This window comes from Salmo salar, chromosome 09 (assembly GCF_965601325.2).
Source record: "Salmo salar chromosome 09, fSalSal1, whole genome shotgun sequence".
Taxonomy (NCBI): domain Eukaryota; kingdom Metazoa; phylum Chordata; class Actinopteri; order Salmoniformes; family Salmonidae; genus Salmo; species Salmo salar.
Genome location: NC_138299.1, coordinates 98,006,308 through 98,027,028, shown reverse-complemented (window position 1 = coordinate 98,027,028; position 20,721 = coordinate 98,006,308). Strand labels below are relative to the sequence as shown.

At 41.6% G+C, this 20,721-nt stretch overlaps 2 protein-coding genes across 4 annotated transcripts; one reads left to right on the top strand and one right to left on the bottom strand.

The window, feature by feature from the left end:
- Positions 1-4,125: 4,125 nt before the first annotated feature.
- Positions 4,126-9,471, bottom strand: LOC106612246 (ATP synthase peripheral stalk subunit OSCP, mitochondrial). The gene is made up of 6 exons (XM_082956090.1): positions 9,195-9,471; positions 8,436-8,534; positions 8,122-8,269; positions 7,388-7,934; positions 7,101-7,187; positions 4,126-6,835 (listed from the first exon to the last, which is right to left on the bottom strand). The coding sequence occupies exons 4-6, from the start codon at positions 7,493-7,495 to the stop codon at positions 6,671-6,673; spliced, it is 360 nt and encodes a 119-aa protein (XP_082812216.1). The 5' UTR covers positions 7,496-7,934; positions 8,122-8,269; positions 8,436-8,534; positions 9,195-9,471; the 3' UTR covers positions 4,126-6,670.
- Positions 9,472-10,364: 893 nt separating this feature from the next.
- LOC106612245 (serine/threonine-protein phosphatase 2A catalytic subunit alpha isoform) lies at positions 10,365-18,542 on the top strand. 3 transcript variants are annotated; one of them, XM_045724216.2, is made up of 7 exons: positions 10,371-10,811; positions 11,979-12,188; positions 13,690-13,863; positions 15,079-15,168; positions 15,688-15,849; positions 16,431-16,549; positions 16,813-18,542. In XM_045724216.2, the coding sequence occupies exons 1-7, from the start codon at positions 10,710-10,712 to the stop codon at positions 16,883-16,885; spliced, it is 930 nt and encodes a 309-aa protein (XP_045580172.1). In that variant the 5' UTR covers positions 10,371-10,709; the 3' UTR covers positions 16,886-18,542. The 3 variants fall into 3 exon arrangements, with proteins under 3 accessions (XP_014068709.2, XP_014068710.1, XP_045580172.1); XM_014213234.3 differs by lacking the exons at positions 16,431-16,549; positions 16,813-18,542 and adding an exon at positions 16,321-16,374 and having other exon boundaries at positions 10,365-10,811; XM_014213235.3 differs by lacking the exons at positions 16,431-16,549; positions 16,813-18,542 and adding an exon at positions 16,211-16,314 and having other exon boundaries at positions 10,365-10,811.
- Positions 18,543-20,721: the final 2,179 nt, after the last annotated feature.

Genomic DNA, 20,721 nt, shown 5'->3' with positions numbered 1-20,721 from the left:
AGGTAGGCTAATTAACTTGTGAAGTTTATTATGTGAGCTTACTCAGAAACACTTTAATAAACTAATATAGACCTACTACTTATTGATTTTATCTCAGACTTTTACAGCATACTGGACTCATAGAGTGCTACTCTCTCAAGATATCTTGTTGGGGTGGGTGACTCTTTGAACTTACAATGGCTAGCCCCAAGTCATTATATTTTTTTCTTGTGCTTTATTCTATTTGTCTCATGACTCCTGCGTGCTTTGTTGACTATGAACTTGCTTGTTTTCCCAACCGTGGAACAGACTATGTTTGTTACCACACTCGGGACTCTGAGTCTCTATTGATTACACAGACTTCCCATCCTATTCTAACAACCTCTCGCCGGCTTTGTATTCATGTTACCGGATGAAATTGCTGTATAATATGATCTTGTTGCCATCTGATGCACATTCAAATGTCATAAAAAATCAACACTGCAGAGCTCTCCCTGTCCTCTGCCGTGCCCTGATTGTATTACTGTTGATGATATCTGGAAATGTGCATGTACACCCTGGCCCATCTACTGTTGCTAGCCCCAAATCTGACTTGTGCACTGATATCTACTTCACTGATTTCTGCTCTCGTAAAAGCATGGGTTTTCTGCACATTAACACTAGAAGTCTATTACCTAAAATTGATCAATTTAGAAAGTGTGGGTTCACAGGTCCAATCCAGATGTGTTGGTCATTACTGCCCGGGCGGCAGGTAGCCTAGTGGTTAGAGCGTCGGGCCAGTAACCTAAAGGTTGGCAGATTGAATACCCGAGCTGTTCTGCCCCTGAACAAGGCAGCGAACCCACTGTTCCTAGGCCGTCATTGTAAAAAATAATTTGTTCTTAACTGACTTGACTAGTTAAATAAAGGTTAAATAAAAAATGTAGTTACTGAGACGTTGAACACTGATGTTAACCTTTCTGGTTATAACCTTTTTTGGCAAGATAGATCGGCCAAAGCTGGTGGAGTGGCAATCTTTACCAAGTATCACCTTCAGTGCTCAGTTGTCTCTACCAAGTCTGTCCCCAAACAATTTAATTTGCTGGTTTTAAGCATTAAACTTTCAAATAGCTCTTTGTTGACTGTTTCTGGGTGTTACCACCATCAGAACCGGCCTGTACCCTACCAACCTGAAGCTCTCTCCTGGCCCCTTACACTAAGTCTGAATTTGTCCTGTTAGGTGACCTAAACTGGGACATGCTTAAACCACCTGACCAAGTCCTAAAGCAATGGGACTCCCTAAACCTTTCTCAGATTATTACCAATCCCACAAAGTATGACCCCAAACACCCAGAAAATGCTACTCTCCTTGATGTTATCCACACAAATAATCCTGATAGGTATCAGTCTGGTGTTTTCTGTAATGACCTTAGTGATCATGGTTTTACAGCCTGTGTTCGTAATGGCTGCTCAGTGAAACGACCTGTCATAGACGCTTGGTAAAAACTTTAATGAGCAAGCCTTCTTTCATGACCTGGCATCTGTAAATTGGTATAGAATCAGCTTGATCCCCTCTGTCGAAGACGCTTGGAGCTTCTTTATTGATATTTTCAGTGGTATTGTTAACAAACACGCCCCCATAAAGAAAATGAGAATTAAAAACAGGTTCAGCCCCTGGTTCGACCGTGATCAGGCAGAGTTACACCACCTCAAGAATTGCATTTGGCGAAAGGCTCGGCATATGCATACTCAGGCTGACTGGCTCTCGTTCAGGCAAATGAAAAATAAGTGCACTCAGGCTATCCAGAAGGCCAAAGTTTGTTACTTTAAGGAGCAGTTCACTCTCTGTGAGTCTAATCCCAAGAAGTTCTTGAAAATGGTTAAAGACCTGAAGAATAAACCCTCCTCCTCACAGCTGCCCATGTCCCTTAATGTTGATGATGTGGTTGTTACTGACAAGGAGCACATGGATGAGCTCTTTAATCACCACTTCATTAAGTCCGGATTCCTATTTGACTCCGCCATGTCTCATTGCCCGTCTAATATTTCCCCATCTCCCACCCCTTCTAATGCGACTAGCCCCAATGCTCCTCTCTCTTTTTCCCCTGCCCTGCTACAAAGTTTCTCCTTGCAGGTGGTCACTGAGTCCGAGGTGCTAAAGGAGCTCCTTAAACTTTACCCCCAAAAAACATCTGGGTCAGATGGTATAGACCCTTTCTTCTTCAAGGTTGCGGCCCCTATCATCGCCAAGCCTATCTCTGACCTTTTTAACCTGTCTCTCCTCTCTGGGGAAGTTCCCATTGGTTGGAAGGCAGCCATGGTGGGTCCTTTCTTTAAAGGGGGAGATCAAGCTGATGCTAACTGTTATAGGCCTATTTCTATTTTGCCCTGTTTATCAAAAGTATTGGGAAAACGTGTCAATAATCAACGGATTGGCTTTCTTGATGTCTACAGTATTCTCTCTGGTATGCAATCTGGTTTCAGCTCAGGTTATGAATGTCACTGCAATCTTCAAGGTCCTAAATGATGTCACCATTGCCATTGATTCTAAGCAATGTTATGCTGCTATTTTTAATAACTTGGCCAAAACTTTTGATACAGTAGACCATTCCATTCTTGTGGGCCGGCTAAGGAGTATTGGTGTCTCTGAGGGGTATTTGGCCTGGTTTGCTAACTACCTCTCTCAAAGAGTGCAGTGTATAAAGTCAGAACATCTGCTATCTCAGCGACTGGCTGTCACCAAGGGAGTACCCCAATGCTCGATCCTAGGCCCCATGCTCAACAGTATAGCTCAGGCAGTAGGAAGCTCGCTCATCCAATTCTATGCAGATGATACAGTCTTATACTCAGCTGGCCCCTCCCTGCAATTTGTGTTAAATGTTCTACAACAAAGTTTCTTAGTGTCCAACAAGCTTTCTCTACCCTTAACCTTGTTCTGAACACCTCCAAAAGAAAGGTCATGTGGTTTGGTAAGAAGAATGCCCCTCTCTCCACCGGTGTGATTACTACCTTTGAGGGTTTAGAGCTCATACAAGTACTTGGGAGTGTGGCTAGACGGTACACTGTCCTTCTCTCAGCACATAGCAAAGCTGAAGGCTAAAGTTAAATCTAGACTTGGTTTCCTCTATCGTAATCGCTCCTCTTTCACCCCAGCTGCCAAACTAACCCTGATTCAGATGACCATCCTACCCATGCTAGATTAGAGATGTAATTTATAGATCAGCAGATAAGGGTGCTCTTGAGCGGCTAGATGTTCTTTATCCTTCGGCCATCAGATTTGCCAGCAATGCTCCTTATAGGGCAAATCACTGCACTCTATACTCTTCTGTAAACTGGTCATCTCTGTATTCCTGTCGCAAGACCCATTGGTTGATACTTATTTATAAAACCCTCTTAGGCCTCATTTCCTCTTATCTGAGATACCTACTGCAGCCCTCATCCTCCACATACAACACCCATTCTGCCATTCACATTAAAGGTCCCAAAAGCACACACATCCCAGGGTCGCTCGTCTTTTCAGTTCGCTGCAGCTAGCGACTGGAACGAGCTGCAACAAACACTCAAACTGGACAGTTGTATCACCATCTCTTCATTCAAAGACTCAATCATGGACACTCTTACTGACAGTTGTGGCTGCTTTGTATGATGTATTGTTGTCTCTACCTTCTTGCCCTTTGTGCTGTTGTCTGTGCCCAATAATGTTTGTACCATGTTGTGCTGCTGCCATGTTGTTGTCATGTTGTTGTCATGTTGCTACCATGTTGTTGTCATGTTTTGCTGCCATGCTGTTGTTGTTGTCTTAGTGCTCTCTTTATGCAGTGTTGAGGTGTCTCTCTTGTCGTGAAGTGTGTTTTGTCCTATATTTTATTTTTGAATCCCAGCCCCTGTAGGAGGCCTTTTGTTGCCTTTTGGTAGGCCGTCATTGTCAAAAAGAATTTGTTCTTAACTGACTTGCCTAGTTAAATAAAGGTTACATAAAATAACAAATATTCAAGAAGTCAAGATGGTGCTGGTAGACATGGCTGCCTTGTTTCAGGCTCCTAAGCAACTTTGAAGTATTTTATATTTTTTACGTTATTTCTCACATTATTAGCCCAGAATGTTCTTTGCATTATTACATACAGCAGGAAATAACTTTTGGATATCTGGACTCCGACATTGCTCTTCTAAATATTTATACATTTCTTAATTCCATTATTTTACTTTTAAATGTGTGTGTTAGATATTACTGCACTGTTGGAGCAAGGAACACAAGCATTTCGCAATAACGTCGCTAAACATGTGTTTGCGACCACTCTGGCTTTACGAGGCTACAATTCAACTAGCCTCACTCTGGCTTTACGAGGCTACAATTCAACTAGCCTCACTCTGGCTTTACGAGGCTACAATTCAACTAGCCTCACTCTGGCTTTACGAGGCTACAATTCAACTAGCCTCACTCTGGCTTTACGAGGCTACAATTCAACTAGCCTCACTCTGGCTTTACGAGGCTACAATTCAACTAGCCTCACTCTGGCTTTGCAAATCAACACCAAACAAGCAAACAAATATTTAATATGAACATGACAACAGAAAGACTGGCTTTACTGTAATAATTTGTACTGTTAAGATCAAAGGTGGCCAGCAATAATATACAGTGCATTCAGAAAGTATTCAGAGCTCTCGTCTTTTCCACATTTTGTTACGTTACAGACTTACTCTGAAATTGATTAAATTGTTTTTTCCCCTTCTTCAATCTACACACAACACCCCATAATGACATCACAATACCCCATAATGACATATCAAAAACAGGTTTTTAGAAAGTTTTGCAAATGTTTTAAAGATAAAAAACAGAAATATCACATTTACATAAGTATTCAGACCATTTACTCAGTACTTTGTTGAAGTAACTTTGGCAGTGATTACAGCCTCAAGTCTTCTTGGGTATGATGCTAAATCCTTGGCACAACTGTATTTGGGGAGTTTCTCCCATTCTTCTCTGCAGATCCTCTCAAGCTCTGTCAGGTTGCATGGGGAGTGTTGCTGCACAGCTATTTTCAGGTCTCTCCAGAGATGTTCGATCGGGTTCAAGTCCGGCCTCTGGCTGGGCCACTCAAGAACATTCAAAGACTTGTCCTGAAGACACTCCTGCGTTGTCTTGGCTATGTGCTTAGGGTCATTGTCCTGTTGGAAGGTAAACCTTTGCCTCAGTTTGAGGTCCTGAGCGCTCTGGATCAGGAGTCATCAAGGATCTCTCTGTACTTTGCTCCGTTCATCTTTCCCTTGACCCTGACTAGTCTCCCAGTCCCTGCCGCTGAAAAACATCCCCACAGCATGATGCTTCCACCACCATGCTTCACAGTAGGGATGGTGCCAGGTTTCCTCCAGACGTGACGCTTGGCATTAGGCCAAAGAGATCATTGTTGGTTTCATCAGACCAGAGAATCTTGTTTCTCATGGTCTGAGAGTCCTTTAGGTGCCTCCAAGAGGGCTGTCATGTGCCTTTTACTGAGGAGTGGCTTCTGTCTGGCTACTGTACCATAAAGGCCTGATTGGTGGAGTGCTGCAGAGATGGTTTTCCTTCTGGGAGGTTCTCCCATGCTTCCACACCTGCATTGCTTGCTGTTTGGGTTTTTTGGCTGGGTTTCTGTACAGCACTTTGTGACATCAGCTGATGTAAGAAGGGCTCTATAAATACATTTGATTGATTGATCTCCACAGAGGAACTCTGGAGGTCTATCAGAGTGACCATTGGGTTCTTGGTCACCTCCCTGACCAAGGCCCTTCTCCCCCGATTGCTCAGTTTGGCCAGGAGGCTAGCTCTAGGAAGAATCTTGGTGGTTCCAAAGTTCTTCCATTTAAGAATGATGGAGGCCACTGTGTTCTTGGGGACCTTCAATGCTGCAGAATATTTTTGGTACCATTCCCCAGATCTTTGCCTCGACACAATCCTGTCTCGGAGCTGTACAGACAATTCCTTTGACCTCATGGCTTGGTTTCTGCTCTGACATGCACTGTCAACTGTGGGACCTTATATAGACAGGTGTGTGCCTTTCCAAATCATAACCAATCAATTGAATTTGCCACAGGTGGACTCCAATCAAGTTGTAGAAACATCTCAAGGACGATCAATGGAAACAGGATGCACCTGATCTCAATTTAGTCCCATAACAAAGGGTCTGAATACTTATATAAATGTATTTCTTTTGTATATTTAATACATTTGCGCAAAAATGTCTAAAAACCTGTTTTCGCTTTGTCATTATGGGATATTGTGTGTAGATTGATGAGGAACATGTTTTATTTAATCTATTTTAGAATAAGACCAACGTAACAAAATTTGGAAAAAGTCAAGGGGTCTGAATACTTTCCGAATGCACTGTACATAAGCATTTCCCATTAACATTGTTCCACTACCCATTCATTCCCTAATGAGTCCATAGGGCTTAGCTCCAGTTGATTATGCATACATTTAAAAAAAAAATCCCAAATGGCACCCTATTCCCTCAGCCTGGTCTCAGACATTTACATTTTGGTCATTTAGCAGACACTCTTATCTAGAGCGACTTACAGGTGCAATTAGGGTTACGTCCATTGCTTAAGGGCACATTGACAGATTGGTCACCTATTTGTCTCTGGTATTCGAACCAGCGACCTTTCCGTTATTGGCCCAACGCTCTTAACCGCTAGGCTACCTGCCCTACAAAGGGCCCTGGTGTATGGGCCCTGGTCAAAAGTAGTGCACTACATGGGGAAAAGGGTGCCATTTGTGACACAAGCCATGCCAATTCTCCCTACTGATCTTGGTCAGTTTCTGGATCTTAGTCTCGGTAGACATGTACACATACTTGTCCCTGATGCTGACTGTCATTCCACCCAGGATGGAGGGGTCAGACTGGGCAGAGAGAGAACAGAAAAGACCTTCAGACTTGTAGCAACATGTACAAACCAGCTCATAATCACTATATTAATCTCTTTATTTCACATACTTTATTGGTGAGGATTTTAGTCAGGGGTAATGGAAACGTAAGCCTAAAATGTGAACGTTTCTGATTCTGTAGGTGGACACTGATTCCATTATTCTTTCATCTACTGTGGCTTGTTATGTCTATTCAGTATTAGCTATTCAGTAGCCTCCTCTGTGAGTTCCTAGTTCCTACCTTAGTCTCCAGCTTGAGCATCTCTCCTTTGGCCAGGAAGCCATTCAGAGCAACTCTCAGGTCTTTGAGGTTGGCAGCATCCAGAGGCTGTGAAAGATACACAGGATTAGGAAGATGTCAAATAAATGAAAATAATTAATCTGCAAATTATTAAGTCCTGTAAATGTAAACAACATGTCAATTACATTTTAGTGTGGATTAATGTACATCTTGAGTTGGTTGATCTGGGATTAGATTAAATATGTGTGTGTGTGTGTGTGTGTGTGTTTGTGTGTGTCAGTTCCTACCTGTGTGGTGGAGACAGTACAGAGGACCTCTTCACGGTGAGCACTCATCATCTTGCTGAAGGCTGAGATGATGTCAGAGATCAGCGTCAGACGGTCATTATCAGCCATAACATCTGAGGAATGGAAGTAAAGATATTCAATTCAATTCAATACAAATGTAGTTATCTCCTGTGATGGAACATTTTTATGTTTGTGCTTATCAAATAACCTATTTCTGTGTTCATGCAAGTGACTGATCGAATGAATCCTCACTATCAGTATCTGTAATTTGGCAGTACGCCCAGAACGAAAGGATATCTCAGTTTCAAGGTCTCAGCTTGGAGAGAAGAAGCCTCGTGAGGTATTGGTCTGTCACACGCATGACCCTGTATTGGTCTGTCACATACATGAACCAAATGTTAGTGATGAATTAATTATGAATGATGAATGAGCTAAATCATGCAAATATAACTTGTCTGTATATAAGAGAACTAACGGGACTGACCCGGTGGAGCTCCTGATCGACGTGTACATGGTGCATTGAGTTGGTTGGAACCTCTCCAGCTTGCTGTTAATAAACAATGATTAATTTAAGATTGACTTTGAGTGTCCCTGTGTAGAATTTCCACGACACTACTTTGGGCAATTAATGTTAGAGCTACATCAGGGCCACAGACACAGGCACATAAACAAGATAACTATTACACATTACGCGGTTATTACACACAACTTTAGTAACACCATCTTTCTTTCACCTGTCTGTCGAGATAGGTGACATAAGGCTGGCTACCCACTGGGGAGGTTGATGATGGTCATGACATCAGTGAAGGTGTGCTCTTTGATACCGCGTTTAACATGGTGATTCTCCATGATGCCAGATAGCTTGGGGTCCTTGACTAGGGCCTGGAGGAATAGAAATAATGCCTGTTTAGTATAGCTATGGGGCAGTAGCTGGATACCAGTCTGAAACTGGGTCGTCTGAAAGAGAAAGGCATCCAGGTTCATGGGACAGATGACAGTCAGGGGTTCCCGTGTGTCTGTGTGTTGGAAATGAATGGGACTGACTTACAGACACTGTGACCAGCTCCTTCTCCACTTGCTCCGGTCTGCCCTGCTGGCTGACTGCTGAGAAGAGAGCATAGGCATAGCGACCCTCAACTCCATACACCTGGATGGGAGGCCAAATAAAGAGGGATAAACAGGTTGTAGAGAGGGTAAATCATTGCACCCATTAGAGGTTTTAGGATTATATTGAGATATTTAGCTTATTTTTGACTGTGACGGCTACATCTTTAGACTAGTCTGTGTTTGATAATATCGTTCTCAAGTCGTCAGTCGTCATTGCATAATTGTTGTGGAATGTTGAGCCCTTCCAGTAGCTTGTATGTCCTGCTTTGCTTACCGTGACCAGAACTTGCCTGGTCAGCAAAGTGCTGAACTGAAGGACATGCGAGAAGAGAGAGAGCATTGCTTGGATAAAACTGCCGTTGATATAGCTACCAGTGACAGCGAGTGAGAAACTAGGCGTAGAAACTCAGTAACTGTAGAAGTGTTGGTTGTTACCAGTGTGGGCGAGTAGTGAACTACAAATAGTTCAACTAGTAATTTCATTACATTTTGCAGTAGCTTGCTGGTAGTTGAACCAAATTCAAATCTTGGTAGTGTTTTCAGTAGTTAATTACTTGTTTTGCAATGTAGCGGTGTAGCTAACTACTGGAACTACACACGACTTTTTTGCTAAAATAAAATAAAATATTTGTTATGTAGGAAAGAGATTCCTTTTTTTCTGGTGTTGTGCTGAAAATCTCCCCCCTGACAGAATACTCACCCCCTTCGCGTGAACGCGCACACACTCAATTCTTCTTTGCTGTGACTTGCTTGCTAGTTGGGATTTCTACTTTTCACTCCGTTGTCAGTTTAGTCTACATTTCACTGAAAGCATTTTTTTATTTGTTTCCTTCAAAGCAGCTGTCAATGATCACGTTAGGCTGCGTTTCATTTTATTTTTTATGGCGGTTTCTAAGATCAGTGAAATGTAAGATCCAGTATTGCACAAACCATGATATTCTACTGCTGTCTGGGATGAAACTCAATGCGCATGCGTGTGTCTTAAACCTGAGGAGCCGCCTCAAATTCTGTGTAGTTGTTCTTGAATCCAGCCAGTCCATTGTATTTATTCACTGTGAATGCACAGTAGTCCTATCCATTTGAATAGCAGTATATGTATTTACACTATTTTCCACAATATTCATGAGATTTATTATGATAGGTTTATTATTTTGATACCGAGAGCACAATGTAGTTCCCATTCGCAACCACACGGTGGCAGAAAAGCCCAGATTAAGGGGGCCAGTGAAGTCCGTCGGCCAATTAAGTAAACGCAGCAAGACCAAGCGGGTTCGTTTATCTGACTCGGGTTACCCCGGTGGGAGAAATTTTAATCGGGTGAAAAGTGATTGCATTGTTTTAGAACGGTGCTGCCTCCCGAACGTGAGCCAGGTAGGTGACAAGCTCTGGCCGACGGAGAAGTCGTCTCAAAACAAAAGTGACGTAGTTAACTACTCCCGAGTGACGCAGCGGTCTAAGACACTGCATCTCAGTGCTAGACGAGTGAATACAGACCCTGGTTCGATCCCTGTTTCACAACCGGTCGAGAGCGGGAGTCCCGTAGGGCGGCGCACAATTTGCCCAGCGTTGTCCGGGTTTAGGGGAGGGTTTGGCGGTGTAGGCCGTCATTGTAAAATAAGTCTTAACTGACTTGCCTAGTTAAATAAATGTGATGAATAGGATTCTGTTTTTCCACATGCAAAGGTGATTGGTTTTGATTAAAAAAGCTTTATCTGACGTCCCAATCCTAGTTTGAAAATTCAAACATTTATTTGATGGAAAATAAATATATGTTTCTGGACGATTCTGGCAACATGACAAAGCGGCGCAGATTACAGTTAGATTTGAGAAGGGCGCTCCTCCCGATAACGTGAGGGACCATTGCCCGGTTGAACCCGGGCCAGTGTAATAGAACTCCCTCATTGATTGTCGCTCGGGAAAGAAGCTGGGTTGGGTCCACGGGATATCATACAGAGACAGTTTTCTGCAACTACACCACGCATTTCTTTAGCTTTTTCATATTAACATAAACTTGAGGTACATGCATCGATTATTTTTAACAAGTAGTTAGCTAGTGCCGAGGGTTTGAACCAATTTAAAACAGAGTCGGTAACCTAGCAAGATCGTGCATTCATTTTCGACGAAAGCAAAACGAGTGCGAATGACGAGAACGTATTAGCTAAACTAGTTTTCAATAGGTTTTCAACCTAACTAGCTAGCTGAAATATAACCAGACATGGACGACAAGTCATTCACTAAGGAATTGGATGGGTGGATTGAGCAACTCGGCGAATGCAAGCAGCTCTCGGAAAACCAAGTCAAAGCCCTTTGCGAGAAGGTAATTTTAACCCATTTAATTTGTGTGATCTTGCAAGCCCTTAGCTAAGATAGTTTGCCGGCTATGTTAGACAGCGACCATTAGCTAACTGTTAAACAATTATTTTAATTGTTATCATTGTTCCGAGCACGGTAAATTTCTCCACCGACTGTTGTATGCTCTAGCTAGCTACATTATTCTGAAAATGGCGGCGGAGCTGCATATTGCCATTGCATTCACTGTGGAGTTGTCAGACATGAATTGACAGTACCGTAGTTTACTTGCAGGATGTAAGGAGCATTGATTATGTTATTTTATATGAATGTTTTTGGAAATGTCAGTTTGATATCCTTGCTGTTCTTTACACTCCGCTCTGGCTTGTTACAGTTGAATTCCAAAGTGTGCCGCTTGGGTATCAGCTACTATAACTGAGGATCGGACTCTGATTTTCAATTTTCGCCTAAAATGACATACCCAAATCTAACTGCCTGTAGCTCAGGACCTTGAAACAATGATATGCATATTCTTGATACCATTTGAAAGGAAACACTTTGAAGTTTGTGGAAATGTGAAATTAATACAGGAGAATATAACATTAGATCTGGTAAAAGATAATACAAAGCAAAAAATATGCTTGTTTTGTTCCATCTTTTAAAATGCAAGAGAAAAGCCACAATGTATTATTTCAGTTTTGCTGCAATTTACATTTTGGCCACTAGATGGGAGCAGTGTATGTGCCTCATTTTATACTGATCCAATGAACCATTGCATTTCTCTTCAAAATGTTGTATCAAGTCTGCCCAAATGTGCCTAATTGGTTTATTGATACATTTTCAAGTTCATAACTGTGCAATCTCCTCAAACAATAGCATGGTATTATTTCACAGTAATAGCTACTGTAAATTGGACAGTGTAATTTAGATTAACAAGAATTTAAGCTTTCTGTCCATATCAGATATGTCTATGTCCTGGGAAATGTTCATGTTACTTACAACCTCATGCTAATCACATTAGCACATGTTAGTTCAACCGTCCCGTGGGGGCGTCACCGAATCCGTAGAGGTAAAAAATGATAAATACTCAAAGAAGAAATAACATCTGAACTCCCGCTCCGTATCCCAGATTTCCCCCATCCTCTAACGAAATCACTAACCCCAAACTCTTTTCTCGTCTCCTCCTCCTTTCCAGGCCAAAGAGATCCTGACGAAGGAGTCTAATGTGCAGGAGGTGAGATGTCCAGTCACCGTGTGCGGGGATGTCCATGGCCAGTTCCATGACCTGGTGGAGCTGTTTAAAATCGGAGGGAAGTCTCCGGACACCAACTACCTCTTCATGGGAGACTACGTGGACAGGGGCTACTACTCTGTAGAGACAGTCAGCCTCCTGGTATCTCTCAAGGTAAACATAGCCAAATGTTTTAGAGCAGGGATGGGCAATTTTAATGAGGGTGCCCCCCCCATTTAAATGTTTTATTTAAAAAAAATTCATCACGAGGGGCCGCAGTGGCCTTGCCTGACGACTCAAACTGAATTATTTTGCGGCCACAATTGAAGTCATTTGTGGTGAGGTCAAAATGAGAAGTGTTGTATAAAACTAAGTAATCAATGATTGGATCATCTCTAACTAATTAGAGTAGGACAACCAATGATGAATTTTAAAACCTCCACTTTACCCACTTGTGTTCTGGTTCTGGCCCAACCCATCGGTTTCTGGGACCAATTAGAACAGTTAGAATGTTTTGTGCGTTCTAGAAATCGTTGTAGAGTTACTCGGACCCATTGCAGAGGAAAACTCATCTGTGGGCATAGCGTTTGGGTAGCCAGGCAAGCAGTGGTTTGCAGGTCTGCATATACCCACATCCATAGCCACACATGCGGTCAGAGCCGGCCCTAGCCTTTCGGAGACCCTAAGTAACATGTTGTGAACAAAACATTTTAGTGGCTCCCCTCTTGACAATGGAAAGACATTTCCTGCAATTCTACACTTTATGTGTAGAGAAAATGTTGCCGTTTTAAAGTAAGTTTGCTGCAATTCTAGACATTTTGCCATGGGGTGGAGAGAAGATTTAGCAATTTTATAATTAACTTCATGCAATTCTATTCAGTTTGCCATGAGGCAGAGAGAATCGTTAGCAGTTTTGCAGCTAACTTCCTGTAAATCTACACATTTTGCCATGGGGTGGACAGAAGATTTAGCAGTTTTAGAGCTAACTTCCTGTAAATCTACACATTTTGCCATAGGGTGGACAGAAATGTTTGCAGTTTTCGATATATCTGACTAACAAAATCAATGTTACCCGTCGGTAATTCGACCGTGATTACTGCAAGTTTAGATCTAAACATTTTTAGCTGACGTGGGTTAATTGAGTGACTGTCAGTGACTGACCTAACTAGAGAGAAACTGCTGATGCACAACCACATTTTGAAATGACACCTTGTGTATTCTACCATTTGTAATTCTCAGCAGTAAGTTGAGACCCCGACTGAGTTCCTAAGAAAAAAAAAAGAGTATTTACATTTCATGGGGGAGGGGGTTGACCGCGGGCTAACAAAATGCCCGTAGGCCGCCAGCTGCTCAACCCTGTATTCGAGTATACTCTGAAGTAGCTTTGGCCGATTCCTTTCTGATATTGCTTAATTATTTTATTTTGCGCGTGGAAAAACAGCAACAAGGTTAAACTCAAACGGGTAGAGGAGGTCAGTAGGTTTACATGGAGGACAGGACAGCCTACTGATATAACACAGGATAAGATTTATTGCTGCTACTGTAAATGTCATTATCAACCTTAAACCATCTCTGGTTGACTCAAACAGAATGTGCAGCCACTGTGAATGTAATGTGTGTTATGCGCTTGTTGTCCCATCCAGTGATGTGTTAATAATTGTTTTTCCTTCTTCAGGTTAGGTACCGTGAGCGAATCACAATCCTTCGAGGGAACCACGAGAGCAGACAGATCACCCAGGTGTACGGCTTCTACGACGAGTGTTTAAGGAAATACGGAAACGCCAACGTCTGGAAGTACTTCACAGACTTATTTGACTATCTGCCCCTCACTGCCCTGGTAGATAACCAGGTGAGATATTAGTTGTTAAAGGTGCATTATGCAGAAATAGCTCTGCTATTTCCTGGTTGCTAAAATTTTAGTAGTTTGCCTAATTTCAGTTTATTTGACAAAACCAGTAGTCATTGTGTAGAGAATCATTGTACCATCTAAACAGCTGTGAAATATATTTTCCATAACCAAAAATATTTTATTTTCAGCTGTTTGACGCTGGTGTACAAAACCAAAGTTTAAAAAAAAATGTATTTAACCTTTATTTACCTAGGCAAGTCAGTTAGGAACAAATTCTTATTTACAATGAAGGCCAAACCCGGACGACGCTGGGCCAATTGTGCGCCGCCCTATGTGACTCCCAATCCCGGCCGGTCAGTAGTAAAAGACACTAAAGCGAAACTTAAGCATAGAAATTGTCCACATAGAACAGATCTACCACTTCTTGGACTTGGTTTCAATGATCTATAACTCTAATTTCTATGTGAATTTGGCCGGGTCACCCAAGAAGTTATGTGGCAGCTTTAATGTATCACATATTTACTTATTAGTGGAAGTGTTACAGAAGTGTCTTTGTTTGGGTCCTTGAAGAGCGCTATATAAAACAAATGTATTATTAGTATCACTGTTATGAAGGAGAGAGGAGATTCAGCAACACTTGGGAGGACAACAGAATTCAATATAAAAAAAAGCTTATTTATTGCTAAAAGTAGAACCAACGCGTTTCGGCTTTTGACCTCATCAAAACCATGACGAAGGCCCTGACGAAGGCCCAAAGCCGAAACGCGTTGGTTCTACTTTTAGCAATAAATACGCTTTTTTTTATATTGAATTCTGTTGTCCTCCCAAGTGTTGCTGAATCTTCTCTCTCCTTCAGTTTGCTCCTCAATTGGAAAGCGAGGTAGTGGCAGTGAACTCTTTACCACTATGTTATTACATAACCATTCAATTCAGCAGCCATGTGCTGTACAGGTCTTAAAAGTAATTGATTTTGACATTTACAACCCAACACAATGTTCACGTGCATCTGTTACTGATTTTGTTTATAACAATGACACAATTTATTTTATTTTACCTTTATTTAACCAGGTAGGCTAGTTGAGAACAAGTTTTCATTTACAACTGCGACCTGGCCAAGATGTTAGATGGAAATGTCATCCTAAATGATTGCTTTGTTCTACCAATCACACGTGTTTTAGATGGAAATGTCCTAATTGACTTGTTGTTCCTCTGCAGATCTTCTGTCTCCACGGTGGACTGTCCCCCTCAATAGACACACTGGAACACATTCGAGCGCTGGATCGCTTACAGGAGGTTCCTCATGAGGTCAGCTCACTTCCACGTTCCTAGAAGCAACGTCCAATCTTCATACTACCATGCTAGTTAGAATGCATGTCTAATATGTTGTTTCATAGTATTGACTTGACTTAATAAACCTCTTGGTCCCCTTGGGAGCATAGGGGCGTCCACCATGCTCTCCACCTCACTCACTGCTGTCTGAGGGCTTTTGCCTCTAGCCAGGAGATCCCTGTTTTGTTCATGTTGAGTGAAGCGTTTCCAGTTGTTTAGCGTGTCATAGTATGCTTGTGTGGATATTGATCATCCACTGGAGTCTGTAAGCTCTGACCATTTGTATATCAGATAGTTCATCTATCAACCAGCCAACCAGTCACTACTCATCTCAGTTGTAATATGCACACACAAAACACCTTCGATGACATCACATCGTGCTGTGACGCTCCAAGTGATGCGGCCTGACCTCGCCAACATGGCCACCTTATTCACATCATGTAGTGTTCACAGTATTGTTGACCTTAATAACATGGCCACGTCTCTCTCCCCCAGGGTCCGATGTGTGACCTGCTGTGGTCAGACCCCGATGACCGTGGTGGCTGGGGCATCTCTCCCCGCGGTGCCGGCTACACCTTTGGACAGGACATCTCAGAGACTTTCAACCATGCTAACGGACTTACCCTGGTCTCCAGAGCTCACCAGCTCGTCATGGAGGTACAGTGGCACATTTCATCCTCTAAGGACTTATTAAATGCAATGTAAAATGAACACCAGTTAGCCTGGTATTCTCCTGTTTCTTCATAATGCAATGTGACAATATGCTAAATCTCTTCAGTGCAAAGTGCAAGGTAATTTATCAAGCTGTGCATTCACAAAGATCCACAGCATAACTTTTGACTAGCCTTGTCCTAAGATGTCTATCCTTTTTTTAAATACTGAGAATTATTTTATATATATATTTTTTTTTTACAGAAATGCATACTTTGTCCTGTTTGCATGATGTAATGTGTTTTAGCTTCGCAAGACTTGCACTTTGTCTTGTTCCTAGATTTACTGAGTGTTTTGTTTTTGACAGGGTTATAACTGGTGCCATGATGTACCTCTGGTTTACTGAGTGTTTGTTTTGACAGGGTTATAACTGGTGCCATGATGTACCTCTGGTTTACTGAGTGTTTGTTTTGACAGGGTTATAACTGGTGTCATGATGTACCTCTGGTTTACTGAGTGTTTGTTTTGACAGGGTTATAACTGGTGTCATGATGTACCTCTGGTTTACTGAGTGTTTGTTTTGACAGGGTTATAACTGGTGTCATGACCGTAACGTAGTGACTATCTTCAGTGCACCCAATTACTGCTATCGCTGTGGAAACCAAGCCGCCATCATGGAGCTGGATGACACACTCAAGTACTCCTTGTAAGTATTGACTTCAAAATGTGTTTACTTAAATAAATAAATAAATAAATAAATGTACGTATTCACTTCAGAATAAAATTCCAGTTAAGGATTTTTAATTTGTAGCTTTATTGTTAAACTCCAAACATTGGAAATTGTTATGAGTATATAAATGAGTTAGGAAGCTTCCTTGTCTTGAAATAAAACAAACCCTCTGTTAGATCTAAAATCGCTCCAAGGCGTCATATCAGATATAAATGTGACTGTCTTTGTTTCCTGTCCAGCCTTCAGTTTGATCCCGCCCCTCGCAGAGGAGAGCCCCATGTGACCCGCCGCACTCCTGACTACTTCCTGTAAAAGATCCCAATGCCTGTGAAGCATTGCTGTAGAAGTTTCTTAGTCAACGTGAAGGAGAACGTGGGGAAAAAGGAGCAACTGACCATCGGTATAGAGTTGTGACAAATTAAGCATCCATGGACCAAAATGTGTGCCATAATTTCACAATGCAAAAAATGGAGAGGGGGGGAGGGATTGATTCAACTTTAAAGAAGACCACACAACCTACACCCACCACAGTCCACTTCCTACTCTCTCTGCATGTTGTATTTATGTCTCTGAAAATTATTCTTCATTATAAAGACTACAGTGGCTGTGTAGTGCACTATATATATATATATATATATATATATATATATATATATATATATATATATATATATATATATAAAAAGTTAAAAGGGTGCCATTTTGGAAGGAGACAGTCTCACAGTACCTGCTGGTTTTGTCAGGTAAAAGATCTGCTTTGAATGACTGCATCTGCTGAGATTAATGCTTAAATGTAACTCTTGTGTTAGGACTGTAATTAAGATATAGAATGGTTCGCCAGAACTAAACTCGACATGGCCTCAAACTGGAAGGTTGCAGTAAACATATGTTGTGAAAAAAAATAACAGAAATTGCATTTTTCAATGGCTTTTTTTTTCTGTGTGAATTGAAATCGTTGTTTTCAGGGTTGGTTGGGCGTTGGGTGGAATTTAATTCTTCTTTGTTTGCACTTTTGTATTTAATTTTTATCACATGACACTGACAAACTACAACATTCTGTTTTTATATTTCACCCCTGAGAAAAATAGCTTTTCTGTCACTCACCTGTCCGTTACGTGAGTGACATCTATTTCTGTTAAATAGAGGAACACCTGTACAAAATGATATCCCTTGTTATACACTGAACAAAAATATAAATGCAACATGTAAAGTGTTGGTCCCATGTTTCATGAGCTGAAATAAAATATACCAGAAATGTTCCTTATGCACAAAAACCTTTCCTCAAAAATGTTGTGCATAAATTTGTGAGCATTGTCAAGATAATCCATCCACCTGATAGGTGTGGCATATAGAGAAGCTGATTAAACAGCATGATCATTACACAGATGCACCTTGTACTGGGGACAATAAAAGGCCACTAAAATGTGCAGTTTTCTCACACAACACAATGCCACAGATGTCTCAAGTTTTGAGGGAGTGCAATTGGCATGCTGACTGCAGGAATGTCCACCGGAGCATTGAATGTTCATTTCTCTGCCATAAGCTGCCTCCAATGTTTTAGAGAATTTGGCAGTACGTCCAACCGGCCTCACAACCACAAACCATGTGTAACCACACCAGCCCAGGACCTCCACATCCGGCTTCTTCACCTGCGAGATTGTCAAAGGAGGGAGGGGTGCTGAGGAGTATTTCCGTCTGTAATAAATCCCTTTTGTGGGGAAAAACATTCTGATCGGCTGAGCCTGGCTCCCAAGTGGTTGGACCTATGCCCTCCCAGGCCCACTCATGTCTGCATCCCTGAACAGTTGTGAAATCCATAGATTAGGGCCTAATTAATTATTTCAATTGAGTGATTTCCTTATGAACTGTAACTCAGCAAAATCTTTAAAATTGTTGCATGTTGCCTTTATATTTTTGTTTAGTATAGATACGTCTCTGCTATACAATAAAGATTGAAGTTGCTCCTTCATTGCTTTGTCCTGTGTGGTTTTATTTCCCAATTTACAGGTATTCTTTTTGATCTGACTTCTGCATGGCTGAAAATGTGACAATCAACTCTCAGAAGTTGCCCCTTGATCCCTAGGTTTTTTATTTAACTAGGCAGGTCAGTTAAGAACAAAATCTTACTTACAATGATGGCCTACTCCGGCCAAACCCAGACGACGCTGGGCCAATTAGTGCGCCGCCCTATTGGACTCACAATCACGGCTGGATGTGATGCAGCCTGCATTATGGACCAGGTACGGCAGTGACACCTCTTGCGCTGAGATGCAGTGTCCTAAACCACTATGCCACTTGGGAGTCCCTAGGAATGCAGGGGAAGAGAGAATACATTTTTTGGTGTATTTGAACAGGGCCCAGATTCTGTCATGTAAAATTGTCTGCCCTGTGATGTTCCATAATGTTGCACTAATTTGTATAATTGTGCTTTCAAGACAACTGGCATCTCGGTTGTCCACACTCCAGTCCAGTTGGTGGTGGTAATGTACCTTAAAGTTGGTTGCCAACCGCCATATGAAGTCCAAAGAAGAAGAACTCTGAAGGAGGAGAGATTACTAGAAACAAACTCAGTTGAACCTTTTATCTGTGGATTAATAAATCAAATGTTTACTGCTTTTCGACCTGTCCTCAAACTAATATAGTTGGTTCAGAGTTCGTTCTGATATTTCAACCTGCGTGTCCTGATCGTGTCTGGTTTGGGTGGACAAAATCAACATGCATGCGACGTGGACACACGTGCGCGAGAGGTCTGGTCAGCATGTAATGTCACTTCTATAGAGTGCCACAGTATGAGTCATAATACACATCAAACCTAGCATTCAAACAAGGAAATGGTTCCAATTGTTTTTCCACTATTCGTTTTTCCCATAGGGGATTATAGGATCACCTCAAATAAGGGCTGTGTTACATGTAGGCTTACCCTGGGGTGATGTTTTGATAACCGTGTAAATCTCTCTAGGACAAGGTGACTTATCAACAAATATCAATATATTCGCCTGTATTTACCCCCCCCCCCCCCCAAAAAAAAACTGAAACGCTAATTAGCTGCTAATGTGGCTATCATAAAGAACTACAAATACCATGATCTGGATGAGACTGCAAATCGAGGCAAAGGTAAGAATCTCTGGATTCTAATGTTAGCTAAATTTAGTAATTAATAATGGACAATTCTGAACTGTCATGTGAAAGTTTTAAATTGGCACAATACCTGTTAACAAAGGTGTCAGTTAGAGATAATGTGCAGGAGCTTGCAGGGATTTGTAGTCTTACATGATGTCTACTTTGATGCTAATTAGCATTTTCGAATCTGAGAGTATATACAGCTGAATATATTGATAAAAGTCACCTTGTCCGAAAGAGATTTACACACGGTTATCAAAATGGGACACCAGGATAAGCCTACACGAAACAGCCCTCATTTGAAGTTTCTAAAATTCTAATTTCCCTGTTTGACCGCTAGGTTTTATGGGTATCATGACACCTCCACTGTGGGGCTCTTATTACAAATGACTAACCAGCTGATGCTTTGTTCTACTTCTGAGTGAGAATGAGTCATATGCACTCCCAAAACGGATCACTAGATGGCAGTAAAAGTCTTTAAATTCTTGAACTGTTTTTTTGTTGCACTACCTTTTCACTATAGTCTAATCTCCAGTAGATAGGCCTAAAATTGGCTGCAAAGATTGGGTGGATAAATTACAATGTGGATAGGTTTATTAGAGGGCATTTTACATATGATTGATATGTTAATTAATGTTTTTCTATGGTTCCATTTAATTTGTATTTTGTAAAATCAAAGGCCCGTGTACAGCAGCCTACAACTAATTTACAATTGCACAATCCATTAGCTCTGAGTTAAAAGAGCTGACTATTGGAAAACCAGCTTTCCTTCCACTGCCCTTGAAGTGGAACATTACCCCCCCCCCCATTATCTGAGCCAAAAGTGAAACATTCATGGCAATTTCACCTACAAGCCAAGTTATATAAACTGCCACGCACTCTAGCAAACCGTATCAGACCGTTATGGGCCATATAAGGATGCGTTTAGACAGGCAGCCAACTCTGATCATTAAAAAATAAAAAAAACTCTGATCATTTAAAAAAAAAAAAAACTCTGATCATTTTTTTCACTCATTTGTATTTTTACC